We start from the raw sequence: 15,428 nt of genomic DNA, 5'->3' as shown, positions 1-15,428 counted from the left end.
GCATGCGTGCGCTGGAGGATGCAGGGGCGTAGTGTTCACACGTAGCGTGCGTGCGTGTGTGTGTTTTATACAGTCTATGGTTTTATCCCTCGACATATGTCTCCACATGCACATTTAGAAACCGCTTTTTATTGAGTTAAATTGTATTTTTAGCACAGCATTTTGGAATCCGAGGCACATAAGTAAAGATGAGCTGCTAATTACACATTCCTAGAGTCAACATCACTTAAATACTGGGAAGTAAAAGGGTCTTTTGGTTGTAGATTTAACGTTGCGGTGTCAACAGTCCCTGTTAACTATTCATATCAAGTAAGCAGTGGGTGCATTTGAAAAATGTATGTATATACTCTAATACCACTTGGTTGTGCTCTGAGCTTTTAGACTTGGTCATTTTAGAAATTAGCAACTCTGGAATGACAGCTTTTAAAATGATATTCAAAAAAATATATGCAGCTGTTACTTTCAATGTCATACCTTACTATTATCTAAGATATTACACATTCAATTCACAATTTAGATCAATATCAGTTTCAGCAGTTCTCATTCACACTCATACATTTCTGTAACTTCATGTAGCAGCCTTGCAGTTAATGCTAAAGCAGAGCGGATACATAATTGGTAAATACAAAGTGGATATACGGCAATGTGTGCATCTAAAAACCATAGTGAAACAGCAGGAAATGACTTTTTTGTTTTGTTTTACAGTGGTTTAAAGCCAGCACTGAGGTAAACCTAATCTAAAAACATGTAGCTGTAACTGCATGATGTAAAACTGGCTCTGTATCCATACCTACACACCGAAAAACAGATGCATGGCTAAACAATCTCAAAGTGGAGCAGAAAACACATTGATAAAATGATCAGTAAGTTGATCGTTTATCAAACTCAAACCTAAAATCAAGAATCCCTTCTGGAGTAATTAAGACATCATGTAAAATGCTGGTCAGAGATATTACTAACTGGTCCTGTATGCGAATGTATGTCTATCAGTGCTACTCCGGCTTGGGCTGCAGCTTATTCTTCTCTGGCTCGAAGAAGTTGTCAACAATGGCATCGACCAAGTCATCCAGCTCCTTCTTCAGCTGCGTCACATTACTGTTAAGAAACCCAAAGAGTCAGAGAGGAAAACAAAGATGAGATAACTGAGGTCGCCATTTACAGTTAAAGGGGAGCCATTATGCTCATTTTCATGTTCATACTTGTATGTTGTGCTTCTACTAGAACATGTTTACATGCTTTAATGTACATTCAAAAAAACGCTTAATTTTTCTCATACTGCCTCTGGCAGATGCACATGTATTTACGCGCTGTCTTAGACGCTCTGTTGGAGCACCTGTCTCTTTAAGTCCCCCCCTCCCGAAAAAAGCCCAGTCTGCTCCAATTGGTCAATGTTTCTGGGTCTCCGCATCTGTGCTCTCACTGCTTCTGTACCGCCTGTCATTGCAGCCAGGGACTGACTATAACAGAGTATAGCGGCACTGAAAAAAGCAACTCTAAAGGCTTCTAAACACAACCAAACATGTTCCAGCTAGAATGTGACAGAAAATAAAGAAAAGCATAATAAGTCCTCTTTAGGACTAGAGCTACAACAATTAGCTGATTTGAACATATGAACTAATTGATATCTGAATTGATAATCTGTTAATTGTCATTTTTAAGTCATTTTTTTAAGCAAAAAGTGAACCACTATTTGTTCGTTTCACCAAGGTGAGGATATGCTTCTTTGCCCTGTTTTATATCACTGATAATTGAATAATTTTGAGTTGGATAAACAAGGCACGTAGAACCATCAAACTTGGATTTTACTGCAGGAAATTGTATGCATACTATTTTCTGACATTTTATAGTATAAACGATTAATAGATAATTAAAAAATCATTATCTCTAAATACATGTGCCACTTCCTTGCATGGTCTCTACAGTGACCTACCTGTTACCAGGAGCAGCACAGAGTTCAGTATAGTATTTGATTTTTGGCTCAGTGCCACTGGTCCTCATGGTGGCCACACTCCCGTTGGAGAAGGTAAAGGTGATCATCTGACTGGACATGGAGGTGGGAAGAACCTGGGACACAAGAGGAAGGAGTGATGGATGGATAGATGGAAAATCAAGATCCGAAAGGAACTTCTGTTTAGGACAGCTAAATGGAAATTCTCCATATACACATACATTTGCATTCAATGCAAGTATGTAGCTCACATATTCAGTTTCTGTGTATATTTAACCCTAACCCTAACTATCGCTGCAGTTTTTTAATGTTTTTTTTAACCTTAAAAACACCCAAAGCCCAGGTTTAAACCTGCATTAAGTGATTTGTTTTGGCCACATGGGGGGCAGTGGAAAATTGTGAACACAGTTGAACACATCAACTTTTAAGTTGATATGGTGAACTAGCAAACAGTTTCTTATTTACACATCCAGCAGTTATGGAGTAAAATTAACATTTATTTGGAGTCGTGCTTTCTTTCATAGTTACGGCTCTAACAGTTATATCTATTGACAATTTAACATTCTTGCTGTACATAAGCAAGCATGGGTGGCTCAGTGGCACAGTGGATATGACACTTTTCTTGGGTGTGGGTCTGGGTTCAATTCCCACTGCGATACATCAACCAATGTGTCCCTGAGCAAGACAATTAACCCATAGTTGCTCCAGAGGCGTGCGACCTCTGACGTATTTAGCAATTGTAAGTCGCTTTGGATAAATGACATGTAATGTAACAAACAATTAATGTAAACAGTAAATGTACTGTATGTAGGGATGTTACGATGCATCGTGAATTGATTTAAAAGTGTCAAGATTACAACCGGTTGAGATATAAAAAATAAAAAGAATCGCGATGCAATTGTCAAACAGCTAGCTAGTGACACTAGCTGACATTGTTAGGTAATGTTAGCCTACTTAAACTACTACTGTTAGCTTAAACATAAAATGCTGACAGCTAAACGGTGTAAAGTGTGTCTTTATTTCACTGGAAAAGATTCCAACACCGGGACGTCCAACAGCCTGCAGCTAAAGACGGAGTAGACTAGCTGCACGTTGAGACAGCGTGGCCACTGTCGCTGATAAACAACTGACTTTTAAAAAGAGGACACATATGCTGTTTTGCACAGTGTATATAAATAAATTCATTTATTCCCTCTCCCAGGGGGAAGTCATTTCATTCTGTTAAAAACAAAAACAATCGTATTGAATCGTGAGTTGGGGGTATCGTTACATCCCTAACTGTATGTGTCCATGTGAGCACTTACAGCCTTGTTACTGGGCTGGTTGCTGTCGTAGCCGGTGGTCAAGTCTCGTACAGCAGAGATGGAGAAGCGACCACACTCAGTGGGATACGAGTCCTTCTGGCCACTGTAGTTGCGCAGGCGGTCGAACAAGCTGCGGATCACATCCTGGTCATGGCAGATGAAATAGGAGTTCTTACTGATGTGGTAGCCGTACCTGACAATGAGGAGTAGAGCGAGACAGAGTTAGAGTCTGCAGTATCTTAGTAACATAAATCAAAGCCAGATGAGTATAATGTATACATGTGTGTCTTACTCTTCATAGATGGTAGTGAGTTGTTGAGAAAGGCTTGAGCTTTTCGTGGCCAGATAGGAAATCATCTCTCCTGCTATGGCTGCAGCACTCACTCCATCCTTGTCCAATACAGAGGAACTACACATATACCCTGAGAGAGAGACACACACACACACACACACACACACACACACACACACACACACACACACACACACACACACGTCACTCGCTTGTTTTGCTAACAGTGCGTGCAAAGGCATGTGATTCCATTTACAGCATAATAATCATGTTATATGGGAATGCTCTAAAGTATGTATATTGTGTGTGTTTGAGGAAACATCTGTCATATTAACCTAAACGACCTTTAACCCAGTGAATGGTGCTTCCTAACTTAAGACCAAGATCCTCCTGTAAATATACTTAAGTACAATTTGCTGCTACATGCATTGTCAGGCAGGAACCACAGAGGAAGCGCCTGCAGAAGTTGAAGAGAGCTGGTGGTTGGCAAAGACGAGAAAATGCGTAGTGGTGACCACAATTTGATCTAAAGAGCCGACTTGTTGACTATCCCTTCAGAAAAACAGCCGAGTGTTCTCTCACTCTCTCTTCACGGAGAAACAGCTGATCAACGATCTACTAGCGCAAGTGTAACAGAGCTGTGTGACATTGTAATCAAATATATAAATGAAAATAGGTTGAGTATAACTAATATTTACACATAGACCTATATACAGATCAGTCTCAGGTTGAAACTTGTAGTTCTGAAAGTTAAGTTACACAACTTAAGGTAATGTTTATATATGTTTAATGTATGCCTTATTTTGAAGTTGTTATTGCATTTCAGTTTTCTTTAAAAACAATGTAATATGGCACTTAATATGTTTAGTTTTTTTAAGAGATGATATTGTAAGCAATGTAGACAATAGAAATGTAGCGTTTTCCGAAAATTAAACCAAACTATTGAATATTATTGCTCTTCAATAAAACAAAAGTATTTCTTATCTGATTACTCGATTAATCGATGGAATAATCGGTAGAATACTCGATTACTAAAATACTCGACAGCTGCAGCCCTAATTCTATGCATAATCTTCTAAGCAGGTTTCTATCATCAAGCACAGTTTCTCAACGGCCCTCACCCCAGTTTATATCTTGTGAGCTGGCAAAAGAATTTGGTTAACCACGTTGTCCCTGGCCGTCAACTGACCCTAGATAAATTTACATCAGATGAATACTTTTAGGCAGATCAAATTAACTTATCTTGTGACACTGGAGATCATTACAAGAGCAAACTCTTATATTGCGATGCCACAAAGAATTAACCAGAACTGCTTTCCTATGATTATGCCTGTGGACAACATTCATTTGTGTGTGCATGTGTGCATACCTATGGCCTCCTCAAAGGCAAACAGAACAGTCTTGCCCTGGTCCAAAAGGTCTCTGGCTCGGTTTCCCATCCACTTGAACCCTGTTAGGGTTTCCTGTCCAAACAATGGTGACTGTCAAGTGTGGTTTGAAATATTAAATACAGCCTACCAATAATAGAGTGCATGTAACTGTATCGTGAGTATCCATTAGCCACATTTTTCTCTTAAATGTACTGTTGAAAGCATTTTATTAGCCTTCATTGCAACCTGATTACTGGAAAATGCTGTTAATGTGGTCTTCTTGTAGCAGTAAACACAACAACGTTTAGATGCATTGAGGACATACTGTTTAGTCCTGTTCTTTTAAAGACAAACATTCGGTACAGTTTATGCAGTATGGCTCCTTGCTACCATGTTTCACATTTGTAGCAAATGAACAGCCTCGAACTTGACTGGCTTTACCTCAAAGTGGAAGCCTTCCTTGAGAGCGATGGCACGCAGTATCTTGGATGAGACGGTACTCGACAGCATGTAGACGTTTTTCACAGCAGCAGCGTCAGAGTTTAGCTTTTTCCAGCAGCGGAACATCCACCAGCCGAGCAACGCTCCCAACTCATTTCCACTAAACACTCGCCACTGTCCACTGACACGGAGAGAGACGGAGGTTATGGAAGTGCAGGCACGCAAACATAACTTTAGAAATCACCAGTCTGTGTTGCTCAAAGCATTTCCTCAGTATTGGTTCTGAATATGCGAAGGGTTTTAAAGACATGCAAAGGACTTCACAATCTGCCATCACACAAACATTACACATGATGGGTTTTTAAGAATGATTCTGATATTTTTGTACTCAACATATTTAAAAGTTGGCCGTTTCTGGAAAAAAGCAAAATAAAATTCCATTCAATAAAAAAGGAGATACAGTATTTTTTTTTTTTTTTTTTTAACTGTACAGTATATTCTTGGCATTGTGGAGAAGGTTTTAAAACAGCATCGAGACAATGATTTAGGCAGCTAAAATTTGCAGCTAAACTGAACAGTTAAATGTTCACAACATTTCACAGTGATTTTAGCCAGTTATTTCTAAATGGTTGACTACGGCCCTGGTTCTAATTTTATTTTTGGCGAACCCACTTTCCATAAACACACCTCATCAACTCAGAGATTTACAACATTTCCCAATTTTAAAAACTCTTTTGCAAAGGAGTGAATGCAATGTTCATATTGGCACATGCATGCAGCTCTTAAACAGATGGGAAGTTTTGTGAATACTTTTAGGCACACCAAATCAACTTATCTTGTGACATTGTAGACAGCGAAAAAGGAACATAACTAACAACTCACTCTTGTGCAATATCAAGGTTTACTTATATGTGCAATATCATTATGAATATTTTATCTGTGCAATACTGTGAATACTGTTTATTATATTTAACTGTAAACTGCTTTTTTAGTGTCACTTGCTTTTTTACAGTTTAATGTTGTTTTTTTAACCCATTTATTTATTATATTATCTTGCATTCATTATTAATGCCTCTTGTTTTTGCACTATCCCCTTTGCTGCTGTAACACTGCAAACCGCCCCGCTATGAGACTAATAAAGAATTATTTTATCTTCTCTTAACACAGACCTCTCCTGCTTCTCAGCGACGGCCAGTCGATCAGCATCAGGGTCATTGGCCAACACAACAGTGGCCCCCTCCCTCTCTGCCAGTGCAAAAGACAGTGTCTACAAAACACACAACACGCATTACAAATTCAACCAAAACACATCGTCTATATATGACTGCATGGGATTTGAGTGTTCAGAACATACCAGGACTCCCTCGCCTTCCTCAGGATTGGGATATTTGACCGTGGGGAATTCAGGGTCTGGATCTTTCTGTTCCTCTACAGCATATGGAGGGTGAAGGTCAAAGGCCTTGAAGGCTGACTGGACAAATGTGTGGCCAACGCCGTGCACAGATGTATGCACAATTTTCACCTTTGAACTCTTGTTTATATCCCTATGAAAAGCAAAGCTAGAGTCAAAACATTTCTGTGTTCCTTGTTTTTTTGTTTTTTTTACATTGTAATATCATGTGAGTGTGTGTGTCCTAGTATGACCTACATACAGTACATGCATTTCAAATGTTAAGCAGCAACACACAAGGATTACAATCATTGATGGATACAGTGTATCTAGTTCTACGTCATGCCTTTCTCTGCCCCAAGGTGTTTTAAATGGTATTTGCTGCTGAGTAGGTAGTTATCCATGGAGCACCTGTGATGACAGTGTTTCTGGATGGCTTTGAAGTATTGTGTGTGGATGTCCTGGTAGGGATCTTTGAGTAAGGGGCTCTTCAGGGCCTCCTCTGTGCTCCAGGACTCAGGCCAGGGCTCCAGGTTCTCCTCTATGGCCTGGGAGATCCCTTTGTCATGAGGAGACACAATCTGGGCTCCGTTCTCCCAGTACACCTGAGACACAGCCGAAGCAGCAGAGGACAGATATCACCGCAGATAGAACAACGCATTAGGACTGTAACTAACTGTTAATCATTTTTATCTTGATAAATCTGCTAATTATTTGTTCTTATTGATTTAACATTTTTTCTGTATAATGTCAGAAAATGATCTAAAATGTCCCTCATAACTTCCTGGAGTCAAATGTGACATATTCAAATGGCTTGTTTTGTCGATCAACAGTCAAAAAACTAATTCAATTAATTATATATACACACAACATATAAGAGAAAGGGAACCAGGAACTCACATTTGAGAAGCTGGAACCAGAAAATGTTTTAATTTTTTGCTTGGAAAACAGTTAATCAATTATCAATATAGTTAGGGATTAATGTTCTGTTGATCAACTAATAGAGTAATCGACCGATAAAAGAAAGAAAGTAACTAAGTAAGTAAGTGAGTAAGTGAGTAAGTAAGCTACCTTGTAGCCATTGTCTTGTTTGGGGTTGTGAGAGGCGGTCACCATGACACCAGCACACAGACCCAGGTGCAAAACTGTGAAAGGCTGCAGGGAGAAGGAGAGAAACATGTCACTTTTCCAGTACATTCAAAGATCATACTAGACCATACACTGTATAGTATTCACTATATACTGCAAGCACACAATGTGCTTTGATACAGGCTATATTGAAATGGAGGTAGTGTGGCACGTCTGTAAAATATCTATTGCTATATGTGTAGAAGAATTCAGTCTATTAGCCAACATTAATGTGGGCTTGAGTGCGTAACATTCTGCAATTTTGTTTTCACCTTCTGTTAGTGAAAGCATAACCCTTCCTGTGTTGCCTACAGACCTGACCTGCAGACTTTATTATTTTCTTCTTGCAGCAGGACATGCATGAGGACATAAAACCCAGGTGGAAATCAGTGAAATAAGTATAAACTGGTCGACTGTTTAACAAACTGTGTATTTGTCAGAGAAAAAAAGACCAACATGATGCGTCTTACTCAGTGTTCCCACAATTACACAAACATAATGAGTCATTTTAAAGTGAGAATGATGAAAGGGGCTGACAGTAATCCTGACTGGCCTCAGACTGGATTTTTCATAATTTGCCGCCGTGTCATTCTGTGTTTAGAATTGCCAAAAAAAATAAATCACTGCACACATTCATGCCTAAAAAGTTGTGTCATCGTCACTGTATTACTAAGTACCTGGTGTCAAGATCAAATCTTTGTCTGGGCTGCAATAAGAATACCTTGTATGGTTTAATGCATGTGTAGTATAGACACAAAGTCGTATAAATGTTCACAAGTTTTAAACAGAGTATAACCCAGTAAATCCTACAGTTGGTGCGTTATGCAACCTGCAGTATACGATGGGGAAGTGTACTTTTTGAATGGAATTTGCCCTGTAGCTTCTGTCTCACTGTCACCTGCTCCACCAGCAAACCTGACACCAGACAAACCGATTTAAGGATTCTATCACTAATTTACCCTACAATTGTGATATTAAGCATGTTTAAAATGTAATAGTAAGCAGTAAGATGATTACGTATATGTTGGGGTATTATATCATCTGTGACTGTGACAAAAAAAAAACCAAAAAACATGAGGAAATTACAGAAGTTCAAGTGATTACCACAAAGGGTGTAGGGGTGATGTCAGAGAAGAGGTGGACTGGCACCCCTCGGCTGATGAACACAGCTGCAGCCAGGCTGGCGAAACGCTTGCTGCTGCCCCCGCTGGGAGGGTGGGCCCGGGCGTCATAACCAATCACCACTCCTCGCTCCTTAAAGTTATCAAAACTTTCCTCCAGGTAGTGACAGAAACCCTGTCAGGGGGGAAAAGATTTGGGAGAATAAGAGAAAACTTGTGTTTAACATGCAGTGAAGGACAGTCGGTGAGAAAAGTAGCTGCACTGAGATCCTATAATGATACGTAGCAAGATGGTGGCACGAGAGCTATGCAGTCAACCACGAGAGTTTGGAGTGTCTCGACTTCTTTAACCAGCAGAGAACAATAATCAATAATGTGCGTATCTGGCTTTACATGTGACTTGATGCTAAATGTTTGGTAGTAGTTGATCTATGAACCAACCTGTGTGGTCTGGATGATAGTGAGGTCATTCATACAGGATGTGCCCGGGCCCATGGCTGCTCTCAGACCTGCTGTACCAAACTCCATCCTGGATGAGAAACATTTCTTCAGAGCCTCCACCGCTCCTTCTTTCACCAGTTCCTGCACCATTGATGCTGTCTTGGGGTTCTGGGGTAGAAAAACATGCCCACGTGTTGTTTTACACAGGAATAAATCCAATACTTAAATCAATTTATTAAAAACTGTAACGTAGAGATTACATCTGGAGATCAGGTTAGCGAAGACAGTGTGATTTCTAATATAACATTTAAAAAGCCAGTTTTAGTCTAACTTTTATGTAACTTCTTAGTGCTGCCAATTGTTTTGTTATTTTTCCATTATGAGGTTTTATTTTTGAAAATGACTTAAGAAATAAATGGATTGACTGCAGTTGAAAAACATAAGCTGAATGGCAGAAATGTTGTTGTAAGTCTTTTGTCCTCATAGCAAATTTCTTTGTCAATCAACTCATTGATTGATTGTTTCAGCTCTAACTCAGAGTGTGCAGTACTGAGGATATTTGTTCTCATAGGGGGTGTACTTACTTATGCCCCCTGTATTTTAAGGAAAAACATTTATTTATTTACGATACATTACTCATTCACAAAGAAAATTGGTGTCCTTAAAGTTTGGATTTTTCCCCATTTTTTTAATTAAGGCATTAACATCAATTTCCTAAAGATGATTTTTTTTATTCCTTTTTTTAGTCAACTTTAGCATGGGTGTCCTAATTGTTTCACATGACTGTATGTTAGACTAATGAACCAGGGTCCCTTTTCCAATGTAACTTGATTAGTAGCATTCCATGTCCCTTTAAGACCATGAATGACTTGGTTTGTGTTGGTCATATGGCCGGATGCATGTTAGTCTGATTACAAGTTTCCTGAAAAGAACTATGTGATTTTAACCCAGGTAAATACCCATTCATTATTCATGTGTAAATTGGAGACTTGCCTGTAGACAAATTTCCTATTTTGCATTTTAACTTAACTAACTTTCTAGGTCAACCTAGAAACTAAGTGACATTACTATTAGTTTGGAAGGGGACCAATTGAACACTGTCTCCATATATTCCATGGAGATATATTCCCATGACATTACATAGTCATTTCCAGGATTTGTTTATTTTAAATATTAAAAAATTACAGACTTATCACAGAACGCAATGCCGTTTTATTGATAAAAAGCTAATTATGAAACACTAATTTCACTCACACAGTATCTGATGCCACATTAGTTTAATTTCACGCTGCTACTTGGCGTTACCACAAAATACCCTTCTACTTGTTCCTAATGTTAAACAATTCTACATTATCATAACGTTACACGCTGAATATCCCTGGAAGTCATGGTTTGACCTACCACTGAATCACCTAACGTTATACTGTATAACGTTAACAAACAAACAGTACAGGACAGCCACAGCACACTAAGCTAGCTCGATAGCTGTCAGCTTACCTTGTCATACTGCAGCCACTGCTCGACAGCCTGGTCCAACTTGGTGTTACCCGTTGTTGACAAACAGTTCTCCATTTCCCTTCTTTGCCGAGTCAAGTCGCTTTCCAGCTCACTAACTATGGTGATGCGAGGTAAGTACGCTCACACTGAAGGCTTTTACAACACAGAAAGCGAAATGCAGCTGAAGAAGTGACACTTTGCTGTTCCAAAGATCCAACCACAGCACTAGGCGGATCGACGTAATGCGTCACGAGTTTCATCTGTTGCCTTCACTGGTAGGCGCAAATGTGGTAATTACCTAATAGCATGCATGAGGGCTTTGCTGACGGGTTTAAAAAGTAGAAAGAGCCGAAGTTAATACTTAAAAGAAAATCTTGCAATGGTGTTAAGTAACTAAGTACATTTAATCAAGTAATATACTTAATGCAGTACTTAATTTTAGGTACTTTAACTGTATTGTGTCAATTTTATGCTACGTTTCTTTAGTCCTGTTTCTTAAAATAAGGACTCCTTTCTGACATTTTATGTGGTATATAAAATGTGAGAAATTGTTGCTGAAATCTGAATCTTTCTGTGCCTTTTGTTTAGCTATTACAGGTACTGTAACAGCTGCTCCTGGACAGTGGGTCCCACACAGACTTTGGACAGTTTCTTACGTACTTTATTACTTTGAAGGTTGCTTCTATTTGCGTTTTTAATTATGGTGGCATTGACAGCACAGAACTTACCAATGTATTCTTGATAGTACAATTTCTTTCAGTTCACATATTTATGACGTTATTTACAGCAACAGGATTGCTCACTTGTGGAAGCGTCACCTTGTCTTTCTTCTCAGTTCTTGTTAGGAAAGTGAAAGCAGTGACTGTTAATGCTACAAAATCTTTGTGGAGCTTGCTAATGATACGATGACTGACATTCCGATACCTTTTGACCATCTGGTAGGAACAAAAAAAAAAAGAGACATTTAGGGGCTGGAACCAAATTATTTTAATGTATCATCATAAATTACATCATAAATGCAATGTGAATAATTATGCAACAGTTACTGAATGGACCAGTTTAAACAGGTCTTAGATGAAGCACAAAACTAATGCAACAGATTTCTCTTCCTGAATCACAGAACTAAGTCAGACAGAGCAGATTCAAGTTGTAATTTTCCAAGCGCTTCAGGTAGCCAGTATTCAGGTTATCATGGAACTGTCTCATAATCTTTCATGTTATGTTAATAAGGTTTCATCATGTTAAAACCATAACAAATAAGACCATGTACAACTGAATTTAAATAGGGAGGGTTTAAAGTTAATACTGTCAGGGCTGCATGTCAGTGATGCATTCTATCCAGATCACAAAAGAACTGATGAGGCGACTAATCTGCAGAATTGAATCAAACATGATGTGCAATAGAGGTATTTACAGTATGTTAATATAATTAGATGATGATGAACGAATTAATGAGTGTTATAGAAAAAAGGCATATCTTCAGTTCTAAATAAAAGAGAACCATTTACAGAGTATTTAAAAAAAATCCGTCATCCTTTGGTTCCAACTGCAAACAGCAGCAACAACTTTAAGAATGTGTTCAGAGCAGAGGCACTACGAAATGATCTACTTCACAGAGCAAAGTCTGTTTTCAATTCAAATTTTGCAAATGTGCAGAAACTAATGTGAACAGACTGAACTGAACTCTTAACTGGGTTCTTAATTGTCTATCTCCATATATATGAACAGTGACTTCATTGCGAAAATGATGCCACTGTTTGAATAGGGTCTGTAATTCTCACACTGACCACAGGAGACAGCAGACATTTTTGACTCGTCCTTGTCGGAAAAGTACAGGTGGAGCTAATTAATACAGGATAACTTTTTTTTTTTTTTTTAAGTTTGTCTTAAAACGATAGTTAGTTGCCCATACGAACATTAAAAGAAGTTTTGCTGGTTATAATCAAAAGTGTTTCCAATGTAGGTTTGTATTGTTTTTTTTGTCTGAGTTAGACAAATCAACTGGATATCTTCCAATGTTACGCTCTTTTCGGTACAAAATTCCCTCCTGTTGTTTCCCTCGATAGGGATTTTGTACTAAAAAGAAAGATTTTTTGAAAGATATCCACTTGATTTGTCTAACTCAGACTGCTGAAGCCCCATATTATAGATAAACATTTTTATACAAAACGAAGACTGTGAATTCGCAATTAAATCAATTAAACTGAGAGTATATTAGGAAAGGATCTCAGTGTGAACCGGAGGACGTATTACAGTGAGAAAAAATGGTTCTAATGTTCACATGGACACCTGACCATTGCTTTGAAGGTATAACATGTAGGAAGTATCGCTTACTGTTTGTAAACACACACTGTTCAAAGTTGAAAGAGAGAGAGAGAGAGAGAGAGCGAGAGAGAGAGCGAGAGAGAGAGCGAGAGAGCGAGAGAGCGAGAGCGAGAGAGAGAGAGAGAGAGAGAGAGAGAGCAGAGGTGGTCAAGTGAGCTAGAGAGTGAATGAAGAGGGAGCGTCAAACAAAACAGTGAATCAGAGAAATAAAACGTTATTTCTGATTGTTTCACGGTTGTAACGTTCTGGAGCACAAATAAACACACGCACACCTCTGCGGGAAGGTACCACATTGCCGGATTTTGTGTGAATGCAGAGCTTCATCCTGTTTGTGTCTGTGGTGGTTAAACTTTTGTGTTGGTATGAGATGCCGAGGTTACTGGCTGGGGATTCCACATTCACGTGGGGCCCAAAGGCTCTTAGCAGACTGCCTATCAACGTCCCACACACAGAAAAATAAGGAAAAAAACAAAACAGGCAGAGGGCAGGGTTGCCACACACTTCTAGTCGGTCACAAGTGATGTTTGAGAGGGATTATTTTTGTATAAGTCTATACATTTTTTGTAAAATACTGCATATTATACCTTTAAGACAGACTTCAAAAATGGTGAACCTAACAATGGCTTTGTTCTATTCAAGTGTCCCAGTACGCCCTGACAGTGTGACAATGAGTCAGCATGCACAATACCAGGACCCTGAAACTGAAGCAGATAAATTCAGCCATCATTCATTTTATTATTTACACCTGTGCTTTTCCTTCTGTGACATGTCAAAACGTCTTCCCTTAAAAAAAGGCCTGTGCACCTCATAAAGCACCTGAGTCAACAGAATGTCTGACAGGTCCCTAAATGTCCCCAGGACATACTATATGTATTGGTCATGAAGATCACTGCCCCGGCAGACCCTGACACCTACACCTCAAACAGACTCATAATATCTGTTGCGTTTCTTCTTCTGTTTGATGATAAACAGGTTCTCATCTGTTGGGTACATCTGTGCAGCACCCTTTTTGTCAGCGCTCTTCCGGGCTCGATTTCTCTTTTTCCTCTTTCCTTTCTCTTGCTTTGACGCTGACCCCTGCATCTCTCCAGTTACAGTCCAACAGAGACGGTCTGGTCTGCTCTTTCTGTGTCCTTCTGGTTGCGCTAAAGGAACTTGCTTTGTTTTCTTCAACCTATTCCTCTTCTTCACTATATCCTCTCCTTTGCCCCCACCTCTGGGAAAGTCATCTGCTTCATCCAAAATGAGTTTAGTTGGTGGGTGAGGGTCTTTCGAGGTGGGCACTGGTCTCTTGGGCTTCCACGGTTTCACATTGCTAGCGCCTTTCTGTTGTTTCTGCTTATTGTTCTTATTCGTTTTGGGTGCTGTGGACCCAAAGTCATCGTTGTCATTAAAAAAGATATGGCTGGATTTGGGGGTAGGCTTGTTTGGGCTTTGGTGAGGTGTATGGTAAGGCTGGGGGTTACTTTTGTGATGGCTGATTTTCTGTTTCTTCTTTGGCGGTCCTGGAGTGAGATGGGTCTGAGAACAGGCAGGTAAAAAGCCATTTTTCTTCAGTTCTGGGGAAAACAGAAACAAAAAGGTGTGAATTACTAATGTGGTCTTTTTTCTGTAATGAAAAGGCAGGTTTGACAAAAGCTATGATGATATACAACCCAAGTCAGGTAATGTTATATCTCTGCATATAGCTACGTTAAAGGACAATTCCGGCGCAAAATGAACCTAGGGGTTATTAACAGATGTGTACCCACTCTGTCGTTCTCTGGGACATGTTTTCATGCTAATCGAATGAGTTTGGAGCTTGAAAGACACTAGCGCGGACCACTGATTAGCTTACAACGCTAGTATTCGGGGCACAGGGAACGTAAAAACAAATCGCTATTTATACTACTAAAAAGGCTCAAAATATCACCAAACTTCAACGGTAGCATAATGAGGGTCCCTACATGTTAACTGAAGCATTGAGAACTTCGTAAGTGTACAGACAGTTTATTGAACGAAGAGCTGCTGGAGCTCTGTGAAAGGGCTACGAGAGAGAGAGAGCTACCGGTAGTCAATGCTGCAACACAGCCTCGTACTTCGGGAAACTGGTGGTGTACCTGCGGATATTGTGAAGCTATGGCCACAAAACAGGAGTGTCTGTGTTGCACGGAGTGGGACCTGTTGCGTTG

General features: G+C 39.4%; 2 protein-coding genes across 2 annotated transcripts in view; both read right to left on the bottom strand.

Annotated features, from left to right (window-relative positions):
- Positions 1 to 109: 109 nt before the first annotated feature.
- Positions 110 to 11,185, bottom strand: pgm2 (phosphoglucomutase 2). Its single transcript, XM_078259937.1, has 13 exons — positions 10,933 to 11,185; positions 9,436 to 9,603; positions 8,978 to 9,169; positions 7,817 to 7,900; positions 7,157 to 7,350; positions 6,710 to 6,899; positions 6,525 to 6,622; positions 5,356 to 5,536; positions 4,914 to 5,007; positions 3,545 to 3,674; positions 3,253 to 3,445; positions 1,931 to 2,064; positions 110 to 1,095 (listed from the first exon to the last, which is right to left on the bottom strand). The coding sequence occupies exons 1-13, from the start codon at positions 11,005 to 11,007 to the stop codon at positions 993 to 995; spliced, it is 1,836 nt and encodes a 611-aa protein (XP_078116063.1). The 5' UTR covers positions 11,008 to 11,185; the 3' UTR covers positions 110 to 992.
- Positions 11,186 to 11,895: 710 nt separating this feature from the next.
- The window catches only part of zcchc7 (zinc finger, CCHC domain containing 7), a 54,655-nt gene continuing 51,122 nt past the window's right edge, over positions 11,896 to 15,428 (bottom strand). Inside the window, exon 10 of the mRNA XM_078259927.1 lies at positions 11,896 to 14,816. Within this exon, the coding sequence (XP_078116053.1) occupies positions 14,176 to 14,816 (641 nt within the window). The 3' untranslated portion in view covers positions 11,896 to 14,175. The remainder of the gene's footprint in view (positions 14,817 to 15,428) is intronic.

The sequence above is a fragment of the Sander vitreus genome, chromosome 2 (genome assembly GCF_031162955.1).
Source record: "Sander vitreus isolate 19-12246 chromosome 2, sanVit1, whole genome shotgun sequence".
NCBI classification, from domain to species: Eukaryota; Metazoa; Chordata; class Actinopteri; order Perciformes; family Percidae; genus Sander; species Sander vitreus.
Note: the sequence above shows the minus strand (reverse complement) of the source record. Positions and strands in the feature narration are given on the sequence as shown.